Here is a 13269-nt window from a genome sequence, read left to right on the forward strand (position 1 = left end):
AACTACTATAAAATGGTTAATCATTACTGTAATTTTTTTTATATATTTAAAAATACTTCAGTAATAAGAATGTACTCAAAAATCATACAAATTTCAGTACACAGTCAGAAATATGTATAATATTTCTTACTCTAGTTTAAAGTAAGAACTGGAGCTGTATTTTTATGGAACTAATATCCTAAAATATTCTTGATCTTAAAAATATGAAATTATCATAATAATATAACTAGAATAAATAAACAAAAAAATTACATTATATAATTCAATTGAAATATTTATATATTAAACATTTATCTTTAAGTTTGTTTCATACATAGTCAAAACAGAATAAGTAAAAAATAACATTATATTTCACTTTGATTTAATGCAGATTCAAGGGCATTGTTTAGTTTCTGAATAATAATATTAATTGCTTCCAACATGATTTCATTTGGTTCCATAGCACCAATTGATTCAATTGTAACTAAAAAAATGTATAAAACATAAGTAGGATTTAAATCTATTTTTTTATGCCACTTAAAAAATTCATTAACTATATAATAGAGACTACTAAGTTGTCTTTAATTATCTTTACAAACTGATAAATAAATACATATAAAACCTTTAATTAATTTTTAACCATAATATTGAAATCCACCATAAATATTCTATTATATAGAAAATTTCAACTCAAGTTTGTAACCAAAAATTAAAATTTTTTTTAAATACAATTAATTTTAACTATCAAATAATACCACGTGACATGAAAATTAGTTTTTTTTTTAATAATGTAAATTTGGAAAACCCAATAACTGAATGTAGTATACACAAAAAATAGATACACAAAAAAGCCAAATATTTTTCAATATATTATATTAAAAATTGTCTAGCACTGATTCATCAAAAGCAATAAACTTCTCATAAATAGATGAAAACCAAGAGCTAAATAAGTTAACAAGTTCTAAAGGGTTATTTGAAATTTTACCTAAATGGTGAACAGAAGCCAGGATATCAGTATTATTATAACATTATTAATAATAAATTCTAAAAATATTTTGGATTACTGATTAGTGATTTTTGGGTAAATATTAGGTGTTCAAAATAACATTTTTTTATTAATAATTAACATTATTTTCGAGTATTAGAAAAAATTATATGGGAATAAGTTTTAGAAGCTTTGTATATTTTACGAGTGGCATGTTTTTCTTTAAAGATTTTTCAAGTTCAACTGAAAACCAGTTAGGATTCTTTTGCATATTACTAAAATTGATTAAATGAAGAAAAAGTAATAATAAACACATCATGGTAAAATTAATATATTTTCACCTTTGCATTGAAGCTAAGATAAAGTTAACACCCTTATAAGTTATAAGAGTTAATGCTAAAATGATATTACTAGCAAAACTCAAGAAAGATATATAACTATAATTAAAGATTTTTTGACAATATGTATTAATTAAAATAATTTATTAATATGGTTATTTTGAGTAGGTTATGATAACTATAAGTTTTCTAAAAAAATTTACCTCTAATTTAATTTAAATTTTATTACTTTTTTAAATATTTTATAATAACCGAATATAGAATAATTTCCGAATATTCTACCCATCATTATTTTTTCTATCAATATCTTCTATAGGCAAATATGCTTAAAATATGTTTAATAATTATTTACTAAATATTCATTGAACTATTGTAAAAATAAAAATGAATAGAGAACCTTTTAGTTAGTAATTCTAAACAATTATAGCAAACATTATATTTAAATATTGTTAAACTTACAAATATAATGATTTTGATCTTTGGACAATAATACTTTATCTTCAAAAATTTTATACCTAAAAACATTTCTGGAACTATTGTCTTTTCTATTATCTGCTACATATGCAATGGGTACACCTAAAAATAAAACAATTTAATTTTTTCAAAATAAGCACATAGCTTCATTAATTTAATATGCAAAACTATTCTGCTTAACATTTTTTAAATTCAGTTAAAAATTTTTAAACAAATATTTATATATATATACATATATATATTAATGTATTCTGTAATACATATCATAGTGTCTAAAAATAATGATCAATTTTACATTCTTTTATGTCCTTAACTGAACATTGTACAGAGGGTGGTGACATGTTAGAGGGAATCAAAGATGGTTCTTAGCTAGGCCAATTATGAACAGAATAGATATTATGGCCAGCTTGCACTAGACAAGACACCACCAATGAGAGAATCACAAGAAAAATCTTGTTTGCACCCTGGGGTATAACCCGAAACACTTGTGCCAGAACATACATTTTAACCTACTAGGTTAGGCTACTCCTATTAGTTCTTAGTATCTAAAATTTATTAATTATAAAGTAAAAAATATTAACTAAGCATTATTATTTATCTAGGATGTAATATATAAAATCTAAGGGAAATAATATCAATGATTTATATAATTATCAATATTTAATTACATACCTTTAACATTTTTTAAGCCAATAACACCTTTTGAAAAACATGATTGAAATAATATTGCATCATCACCTTTGATTTCATGCAATAACTTAATCTGTGGCATTAATCTATACCAAGCAGTACCTAAAAACACATGTTATAATAAAAATTGATATTTTTAACACACTTGGTTACAAATAAAGATCAGACTTTTTTTTTAAATAGTCAAAGAATAATGCTGTTATTTGATTAAAAATTAGAAAATAATGTTTTTATATTCTTTAAAAAATAATATATCGAAATAATATGATTTTTTTTCTAATTATAAGCTCTCATTATATAATTGTTATAAATATGACTTGGAAATCTATAAAATTATAAAATTTGATTAGATCCCTTTAAAATACGCAGTTTTGTTAAAATTTATCATAGAATGATTCTTTTGTTATAAACAACTTTTAGCTTCGCTGCGAAGCTGAGAAAGTATTAATTTTACTATAATGTGCTTTTTTTTTTTTTTTGTGTCTGTTACCACTTTTTCTCAGATCTCACCGAACCAATTTCTTTCAATGAATTACAAATTTAAAAATCGTTAATTTTTTCAATTTTTTTACTTAAAACTGCCATAAATTTTTCAAAAATGAACAAATCAATATAATTTTTTTTTTTTAGATGCTTAATGTCTTTCCTATATTTTTTATAAATTTAACCCTTTACCTGCCCACAAGGGGGGATTTAAAATGACAACTTTTTCACAAAAAATTAACATTTTCAATTTAACTTTTGAAAGTGTTCCGGAAATTAAAGCTAATGTAATATACTTTATTATGGAAAAAAAAATTTCGGACTTTATTTTGTTTTCACGGTGAAAATGGCTACCAAATGCTATTTTTGTGTGAAAATTCTCGATTTTATTTTTAAAATTTTTAACTTTATAATGCTATAACTTATTGAAAAGTGTATGGATCAACAATTTTTTTATGAGAAATAATATTAATATCCCTCTTTCAGTCGACATACTTTATCTTAATCAGGATATTAATAAAGAACTAGCAGATCATGTAACTTTTAGAATAATACACCAATTTTTTGAAATTTTACACTATCTAAAGATTTGCATCGAAGCGTTTTTTTTTTTATAGTGATTTTAATCACTGTTAGATATCATCATACTTGATCCAACTATGCCACATCACCACTGTGCCGCAACCCTCCTGTACTGTGTTTTTTTTAATTGAAAAATAAAAATTATACTGATAATTTTTTATATCCACATACTTTTCTCAATTTAAAATTCAAGAAGTATTTCTTATATTCATCATATATAATTTATAAAGGTGTTAACTAATTTTTTAGCTTCGATGCGAAGCTGAGAAGGTATTGGTTTTACTAAGATGTGTTTTTTTTGTGTCTGTTACCACTTTTTCTCAGCTCTCACCGAACCGATTTCTTTCAATGATACGTCAAACGATCACAAATCGTATCTAGTCGAAGACATTACCCTTAAAAATTGAAAAAAATTCCCTCGTTCCCCGTAAAAGGGGGAAACCTCCAAAAAAATTACAAATTTAAAAATCGCTAATTTTCGAAATTTTTTCAATTTTTTTTACTTAAAAGTGCCATAACTTTTTCAAAAATAAACATATCAATATAATTCTTTTTTATATAGATGCATAATATCATTACCTTTCATTTGGTATATTTTTTTCATAAATTTAACCCTTAACCTGCCCACAAGGGGGGATTTAAAATGACAACTTTTTCACAAAAAATTAATTTTTTTAACTTAAATTTTGAAAATGTTCCGGAAGGTCTGACACTTTTATATATATCTTAAATTAAAGCTAATGTAATATGCTTTATCATGAAAAAAAAAAATTTCGGACTTTATCTTATCTTCATGGTGAAAATGGCTACCGAATGCTATTTTTGTGTGAAAATTTTCGATTTTGTATTTTCCATTTTTAACTTTATTATGCTATAACTTTTTGAAAAATGTATGAATCATTACAATTTTTTTATGAGAAGTAGTATTTATATAGATCTTTCATTCGACATACTGTTTTTTTAAATCGGACCATTTCCCTAAATACAGGGGGGATTCAAAACATAAAAATGCATATAGAAAGTAGAACTTTTTCAACGTAACTTTTGAAAGTGTTCCGGAAGGTCTGACACTTTTATATATATCTTAAATTAAAGCTAATGTAATATACTTTATAATGGTAAAAAAAAATTTCGGACTTTATTTTATCTTCATGGTGAAAACAGACATTAAACTTAATAAAAAAAATACGATTTTTGTAAAAAAATTCTTTTTTATATTTTTAACTTTATAATGCTATAACTTCTCGAAAGATGTATGGATCAATATAATTCTTTTTTTTATAGATGCATGATGTCATTACCTATCATTTGGTATATTTTTTTTATAAATCTGACTTTTTACCTGCACTCAGGGGGGGATTTAAAATGACAACTTTTTCACAAAAAATTAATTTTTTTAACTTAAATTTTGAAAATGTTCCGGAAGGTCTGACACTTTTATATATATCTTAAATTAAAGCTAATGTAATATGCTTTATCATGAAAAAAAAAAATTTCGGACTTTATCTTATCTTCATGGTGAAAATGGCTACCGAATGCTATTTTTGTGTGAAAATTTTCGATTTTGTATTTTCCATTTTTAACTTTATTATGCTATAACTTTTTGAAAAATGTATGAATCATTACAATTTTTTTATGAGAAGTAGTATTTATATAGATCTTTCATTCGACATACTGTTTTTTTAAATCGGACCATTTCCCTAAATACAGGGGGGATTCAAAACATAAAAATGCATATAGAAAGTAGAACTTTTTCAACGTAACTTTTGAAAGTGTTCCGGAAGGTCTGACACTTTTATATATATCTTAAATTAAAGCTAATGTAATATACTTTATAATGGTAAAAAAAAATTTCGGACTTTATTTTATCTTCATGGTGAAAACAGACATTAAACTTAATAAAAAAAATACAATTTTTGTAAAAAAATTCTTTTTTATATTTTTAACTTTATAATGCTATAACTTATTGAAAAGTGTATTGATCAATATAATTTTTTTATGGGAAATTCTATTTTTTAATAATCCTTTTTTCATTCGACATACTTTATTTTAATCAGGATATTAATAAGGAACTAGCAGTTTATGAAGCTTTTGGAATAATCCACCAATTTTTTAAAATTAAACACTATCTAAAGATTTGCATCGAAGCGTTTTTTTTTTTATAGTGATTTTAATCACTATCAGATATCATTATACTTGATCCAACTATGCCACGTCACCACTGTGTCGCGACCCCACTGTGCTGGGTTTTTTTTAATGACAACATACTTAATTAATCAATAATTTATAAGATAATGATCTAATTAAGAAAATAACTGTTCACTAATATCTTTTGGAGTAATATTTCAGAAGTTATTAATATTTTTATAACTAGGCAGGATGAGGAGTGTGGAGGAATAAAATATAGTGATAAAAATAGTAGTCACCTAACCTAATAAAATCTATTAATCTCCAAACTCATTTGAAAGATTCATTTTATTAACCACTTTGTACAAATAACTATTCATTTAATAAACCTATATTAAGAATCATGCAAACTATTAATAAACTAAACATTGATTAATTTATTTTTTCTATGGCAATTAGATTTATGTTATACTTAATAAATATGTTATGTGCAAGTTCTATCCCTATTTTTATTATATTATTTTAAGGTTATAGTATTTGATTAACTACAAACAGCTTATTAATTTTTATAAAATAGGCTCAACTTGTCGGAGTATGAGAACTTAGTCCCCTAACAATTTAGATAACTATATTTATAATTATTTAAAAATATTTTTAAGGTGAAGGGATAAATAATATATCACCTCCAAAAATTCATTCTAGATGTGCCTATAACAAAGCATTTTATTTTTTATGTTATAGATTTCTTTTAATGAAAAACATACAAACACTTTGAAACTTTGCATGATCTTTAGGTATTCCTTTAACTGCAAACATTTTAAGTTCAATTTCTTGTCCAGGTCTTAATTTAGCAATGAGAATATCATCATGTATCATACCAACATTTTCTTCTGTATACATATCTTTTTGATTACCTAATGGTAGCCATTTTATATTTTTTGAGTAGACTAAAAATAAAAAAATTATAATAAAAATAAATAACATAGTCATAATAATATTAAATTACTTATATGTTTTACCAGGAAAACTTATAAACTGTTTATGAATTAAAGCATCCAAATCTTTTTTTGTACATTTAATTTTTAACTCATACACTAGGCTATCTTGTTCATTCGGTTCAGCATTATCTATATAATTTTAGTAAATATTAATTATGTATTATCAAGAATAATTATTTCCTCATACAATAATAGGAAATATTATAAATTATGCGCATGTTTTTATTTTAATAGATTATAATAATGTATGTGAATACACAAGACAAAAATATATTATACATAATATAATATTATATAAAACATAAACATTATCTGTTCCATCATTTTGTTTTGAAAATTTTATATAGAATTAAAATAACCACTTTCCCTTCTTTTAAATTTCTCATGGTAATTGATTACATTCTGAACCACTTTTAAATATTCAAAAAAAAAAAAAAAATGTACATTTTAATTTAAAATAAACATTAAACATAACAATTTTATTATATTTAAATGTTCTTGATGTATTTAACAATTGGACGCAACTTAATTGAGATCTTTTCTTTAGGTATTCATGTTTAAATTATGGAGTGAAAGACAAAATATTTCATGTAGTTGAAATTCTGTAAAATATTTTTTACTAACAATTTAAATCTAGTGTTCATTAAAAATATTAGTAAATAAACAAGTGTCTAAGTGTCTTATATAGTTTTCAATATTTAAAATATATTCAATTAATCTTTTTAGATTATTAATCATAGGTTTTTCTAACATGGCTTATTAAAATTTCCAAAAGAAATAAAAAAATTACTAATTCCCATTTTTCCTCACTAATTGTTTTTGTTATATGATAGCAATTATGTTACTCACAGTTCTAGGATTAAAATAAACTTTTAATTAATTTTTATTCATTATAACTTAATATATTAATAATATGATTTTAGAATCATTAATATATTGTTCCAATAAAAATAAAAAGTAATAAATACATTTTTCATCTAGATAATATTTTTATTCATACAATGACACACATAAATATTCATGTCTTCTTGCCAAAATTAATCAAATGTTTTTTTGCAGTTATGAGAAAAACAGTTTGTGTTTTATGAAAATTTAAGTAATTCAAAATATATTAACTTTATTCTTTTAAGATCACTCAAATTGATTGTTGCAATTTAGTTTAATTTTATATTAAAATTTTAACCAAAGTATATTTTAATCATTATTTAGTAATTTAATATTTTAACCACACGTGTACAAGATTATTATGAGGTAGTTATCCATGTTATCTCACTCAATCATTTTTAATACTCGAGTATTTTTGGCAAGAGGGCAAAGATATAGAACATAATTATAAAGAAATTGTTAAAATAAATTTACCAGCTTTCATCTTAAATTGTCTAGGATCTGCCTTTAATGGAATTAAACCTAATCTATGAGCTAAAATTTCATCAAGTACATATGACGTATTTTGATATATATGTACTTTTTCAATGGCCATGCTGGGAACCTAATTTAATGATTAAAATTATATTTAAATAACATTATTTATTAATGTACAGTACAAGATACATTAAAATAATACTACACTTTATTGATTTAACTATTTTATAGAATATTATTGCTAATTGAAAATCATAAATAATAAGATTTAATCTCTTAATAATATTCTCAAATTAATATTTTTGTAATAATGTAATGGGATAACATCTATTTTAAGTTATTCAGTGGTATTTTGAATGGTATAAACGAGTATTTGATGTATACCAACTAACAATTTGTGTATTAATGTATAATCAACAAATTAATACTTGTGTATTATTTATATTGAAGGGTAAAATAAATCAGGTTGTTCACAAAACAAGGCATACATTGATATAAAAAAAGTTTTCTTTAAGGCTAATTTTAACATATATTATATCACTTTTACTTTATGACAGTTCTTTTATTTAAATATAACCCTTAATTTTTAGTTACTCAAATATATTTATGGTTTAATTATGTTATGCATATTTTCTTTTTTAGTTTATTTTTGTATCTAACTGTTAGAATTTAAAATTACTGAATTGGGGTTGAATTAAAAAATAATAAATTACCACATAAAATATGCAAAATATAGAAACCATTGAAATTTAGAATTTAAAAATATACAAGCATTTAATTATTAATTAGTGATAAATAAACTATGCAAAAACTTAAGTTTTAAGTTGATCAACTGACATTTAAGGTAATTATTTATTTTTACAAAAATTTAAGATCCAAAAACATTTAATAAGTATTTATTTTTAATCTTAAAAAATATTTGGTTTAAATTGGGTTTGAATGAAATTGATATATTAATTTGCTTCAATTTTAAAAGTTAAGATTTCTTCTAGAAGTACTAATTATTTTTTGAAAATCCAAGATTAATAATGAATAAACAATATTTACCTCTGATATAATCACTCGCCTTAAACTATTAGCTAATGCTACATCTATTCCTATTAAATCAAATTCCATATCACGATTATTTTTGCTCACTATATTTATCTTAAAATTCTATAAAAGTTAATAATTACATTAATCAAGAGCTAATTATGATATTAATAAACTCACCTTAACAAAATTTTCATAATTATAAGGTTCAATTTCATGTCCTAAGGTCTAAAATATTATTAATTATTATTATATTAATAATTAAAATTACAATAATTGAAGAATTTTAATTAAACAAAACCTATACCTTTTGATTTTAAAATGACCCAATTAAAGTTTTGATTTATATTTGTTAAATAATTACTAATATTGTTGCTTTATGAACACATAGAAAAAAAATTACAATATAATAAATTTTAAAAAAACTCAGTTTCCGAGTTCCATTTCAAAACAATTGTCTCTAATAAGAAATAAATTTAAACATTTTTCTTGAAATTTGAAGAGCAACTTTTTAATTATTTTCTTACCAAAAAAATGAATGAATTGATAACAATTTTAGAATAAGTACTAATTGAGTTATAGACAAGTAAATACATAGAATAAATATGTAGTAAGAGTGAGTACAACTTCATCATTAGAGATAAATAATAAAAAAATTTTTTTAATATAGTTAAAATCTTTAAAAATTATTTAAAAAAATAGGTAACACAAAATATTTGCTAAATCAAAATTATTAAAGATGTCAAAACCAGGTATATATATTTATATATGAATAAATTTTGTACATTAAACTTTTTATATTTCACTTTAGTACTATGAAAAAATGTAAAAATGATACATTAAGTTGAAGAAAATTTATTTAATACAAAAGATATTTTTTTTATAAAACTAGGCCTAACAATTATTGTTTCTCTTAGCAATTTCATTAAATAGAATTAAGAAAACGTATTATAAAATTTATATGTGTTAAAACTTACTCTTTCAATAGAATATTTATTCATTATAATAGGATTTTCCATTGTTTTTTTAATTTTTATTTAAAATGATCAAAATAATTATAATAATAATTTGAATGTTTTTCAATTTTGGATGTTTTATACATCAGTAACCATGTGCAAATAATTTTATGATAAGTTATCAAATATAAAAGTACTACCAACTTAATACAATGTTAAAAAAATTAGTATTTAATAAATATCTTATGGAGTTAAAAAGCCTCACCAATAATTATTCTTGATATTTTTCTAATAATGATGACAACTTACAATTTCGTTTAAGAAAAATATTGCACTTTAACGTAACCAATAATTATTTAGTAAGGGATGGTGCTTAGAGAATAATTTTAATGTGAAGGTGTTTAGAACTACCTTTATAGAAAATTTTTGAAAAGAAATTTAATTTACTCAGAATTAATAATATTAAATAAATAAAATTAATAGTAAACTATTAATATTGAACCACTACACTATTTGTTAAAGTAAAATTATTACTTTTAAATTGAATTTAACAAAATTGTATTAATTTAGTTTTAAGATAAAACTAAGAAACACCTACAAATATATAACTAAAACTGTTTAGCCAACACACAGAAATTAAAAATTTTTAAGTATATTTTTCAGAATATCAACATACAATTTTAGAGTAAGCAATACAATAAAAAACAAATTATTTTTAATTTCAGCTACAGTTAACATAAATAATTTCAGTTAATACATTAAGCTTCATTACTAAATTAAATTGTAATTACATGCTGCAGTAATAAAAAAGTTATTTATGGAGTGTAAGAAGTACTTCTTCGTTTAGCAGGAGATCTAGATTCACTTTTTCTCCAACCAGGAGATCTACTTCTGGTAGATATTGGGGAGCCACTCCTGCTTTTACTATCAGATCGAGATTTACGATCTATAGACATGCTTCTCCTACTTCTATCAACAGATAAACTTCTTTTTCTATCAACTGAAGTACTCCTTTTGGTTCTAACTGGAGATCTAGACAAAGATCTTACAGGGGATTGTGGACTTCTAGATGGAGGTGTTCTAATAACCCTTCTTGGGGGAGGTGATCTAGAAGATTGTGATCGCCTTTTAGGTGAACGAGTATGTTTACGTCTCTTGTCTGGAGAACGAGATTTGTGGCTTCTACTTCGTTTTCTAGTTCTCCTTTGTGATGAACTAGACTTTCTACTGCGTTTTTTAGGTGAACGGCTTCTACGAGGTGATCTACTAACACGTTTACGAGGAGGTGTTCTTGTTCTAGACCTTTTAGGAGAAAGAGTATGCCTAATATGACTTGAAGAACGACTCTTAGTAGGTTCAGCAGTTTTTCCTCTACCAGAAGAACTACTACGTCTAGGCGATTTACTAGATGAATGGGGACTACGAGAACTGCTTTTTGGAGGAGTAGCAGACCTTGATTTTTCTTTTTCAGGAGTTTTAGATTTATCTCTTTTTTCTATCTCAGATATAATAGTAGGAGTATTATCTTTTTTCTTATCTTTCTCTTTACGTTTTTCTGATTTTTCTTCTTTTCTTTTTGAAGAATACTTTTTATCTTTCCTACGACTTCTTGATCGTGATCGACGTCTGGATTTAGACCTTGATCTGCGTTTATCTCTAGAAGACTTTCGTTTTCTATCTCTAGATCTAGATTTTTTTCTTGATCTTGATCTTTTCCTTTCTCTAGATGGCCTTTCCCTACTTCTATCTCTACTTCTATACCTTTTTCTTGATCTAGAACGGCGTCTTGAACGTGATCTTGATCGTCTCCTTCTTGATCTAGAATGCCCTCTACGTGATCTAGATGATGATCTTCGACGGCTTCTACCATGAGACCTAGATCGAGATCGCCTATGAGAATGACTATGTTTCTTATCTTTAGATAAAATACCAATTACTGGATCAATAGCTGCAGATATTAGACTTTGAGCTTCTTTCACTCTTGTCATGGCTTCTTCTATTTCTCTTTGAGCAGCTTCATTACTCTTAGCCATAGGTTTAGCAATTGCTTGAGTAGCATGTGTAACTTGAACAGGCCGAGAACCAATAGTCATTCCATTTAGTTTTAACCCAGCAATTATACTAGCTTGTTCAGAAAATTCTATAAGAGCATAACGAGTAATATCATTTTCTCTACTGCACCATCTTACATACTTAACATCACCTGCTGATTTTTGAAAAAAATTTATTAATTCATCATCAGTTACATTTTCATCAACATTAATGGCTACCAAAGTTCTTCTTATTTCTTCAATACGTCTAGCATCATATGTAATAGGCAGAGGGGGATATGGTGGCAAACCATTCGATGCCAACACAGGATCATGAGTAACTATAACTTGATTTGGAGGAATGCCTTCTATCTGGTTAACAACATGTGGTGGAAGCTTAGGATCTGATGGATACAAGCCAGGTACAACATTTGCTTGGTTAGCTATATCTAATGCTCTGTACTCATCAGGTATCTCGCCAACAGAAGACTGATAAGGTGTAACAATCAGAGCACGATCAATAAAAACTGTATTAGTTAAATGTTGTGCCACAGCAACACAGAGAGAATCAAAATATTTTACATAACAAATACGAGACTGTACTGGAACTGACACATCTCGAATCTGAGGATACAACCGAATATCTTCAATCTTACCTATTGATCCAAACAGTGTTTGCATTTGATCTTTAGTTGCTTGAGGAGCAATATTAGTTACTTGAATTACTTTTGTAGTTGGTACAGCAATTGTATCTGAACTAGCCGTCATTGTTAATGAATCTATTAGAACTTTAAATATATAATTCTAGAACTCACATAATTTCATAAAAGTATCGACAACTGCCGCACACTCTCACAGTCAAATACAATTATTTTACAATGAACTTATTGTAACGTAAAATCAATCAAACAACGGCTAATAGAAAGATAATACAACAAACCTCAAGGTTTAGAAGTGAAACGCCGCGGCAGCCGCCAACCAAGACCGACCTGATGATGAACGAACAGTGTTAACAAATTCGTAAACATTGATTACCTTGATTCATGTTAAAAAATTTAATTTTAGTGTAAATATATTATAAATAGCAAAGATTTAAGATTATAATATATCGACAAAAAACCACTTATATTTATCTTATAATCAATAATAAACTGATTTCAAAATCATCTAAGAGTTCTATTAAATACTTTATTAATGTAGACTTACTGAAATTCATCCGAAATTTTATTAAAT

The 13269-nt window shown here is 24.6% G+C and overlaps 2 protein-coding genes across 2 annotated transcripts; both read right to left on the minus strand.

The window, feature by feature from the left end:
* Positions 1-236: 236 nt before the first annotated feature.
* Positions 237-10168, minus strand: LOC126900751 (DNA-directed RNA polymerases I and III subunit RPAC1). Its single transcript, XM_050676676.1, has 9 exons — positions 10028-10168; positions 9231-9278; positions 9066-9173; positions 8016-8145; positions 6678-6785; positions 6423-6605; positions 2449-2568; positions 1762-1878; positions 237-463 (listed from the first exon to the last, which is right to left on the minus strand). The coding sequence occupies exons 1-9, from the start codon at positions 10067-10069 to the stop codon at positions 345-347; spliced, it is 975 nt and encodes a 324-aa protein (XP_050532633.1). The 5' UTR covers positions 10070-10168; the 3' UTR covers positions 237-344.
* A 474-nt stretch (positions 10169-10642) lies between these two features.
* LOC126900673 (probable splicing factor, arginine/serine-rich 7) lies at positions 10643-13018 on the minus strand. The gene has a single exon (XM_050676565.1). The coding sequence runs from the start codon at positions 12802-12804 to the stop codon at positions 10822-10824; it is 1983 nt and encodes a 660-aa protein (XP_050532522.1). The 5' UTR covers positions 12805-13018; the 3' UTR covers positions 10643-10821.
* Between the last annotated feature and the right edge of the window lie 251 nt (positions 13019-13269).

The sequence above is a fragment of the Daktulosphaira vitifoliae genome, unplaced genomic scaffold (genome assembly GCF_025091365.1).
Source record: "Daktulosphaira vitifoliae isolate Bord-2020 unplaced genomic scaffold, ASM2509136v1 Scaffold_1, whole genome shotgun sequence".
In the NCBI taxonomy this organism is placed as follows: domain Eukaryota; kingdom Metazoa; phylum Arthropoda; class Insecta; order Hemiptera; family Phylloxeridae; genus Daktulosphaira; species Daktulosphaira vitifoliae.

What these genes read in the sequence shown, in the direction of transcription:
- LOC126900751 (XM_050676676.1), bottom strand. Translation starts at nt 10,069, where the DNA reads ATGGAAAATCCTATTATAATGAATAAATATTCTATTGAAAGA. An exon ending in ATTATGAAAATTTTGTTAAG is followed by an intron (nt 9,174 to 9,230) that starts GTGAGTTTATTA and finishes TAACTTTTATAG; the next exon opens with AATTTTAAGATAAATATAGT. An exon ending in TGCAAAGTTTCAAAGTGTTT is followed by an intron (nt 2,569 to 6,422) that starts GTATGTTTTTCA and finishes ATGTGTTTTTAG; the next exon opens with GTACTGCTTGGTATAGATTA.
- LOC126900673 (XM_050676565.1), bottom strand. Translation starts at nt 12,804, where the DNA reads ATGACGGCTAGTTCAGATACAATTGCTGTACCAACTACAAAAGTAATT.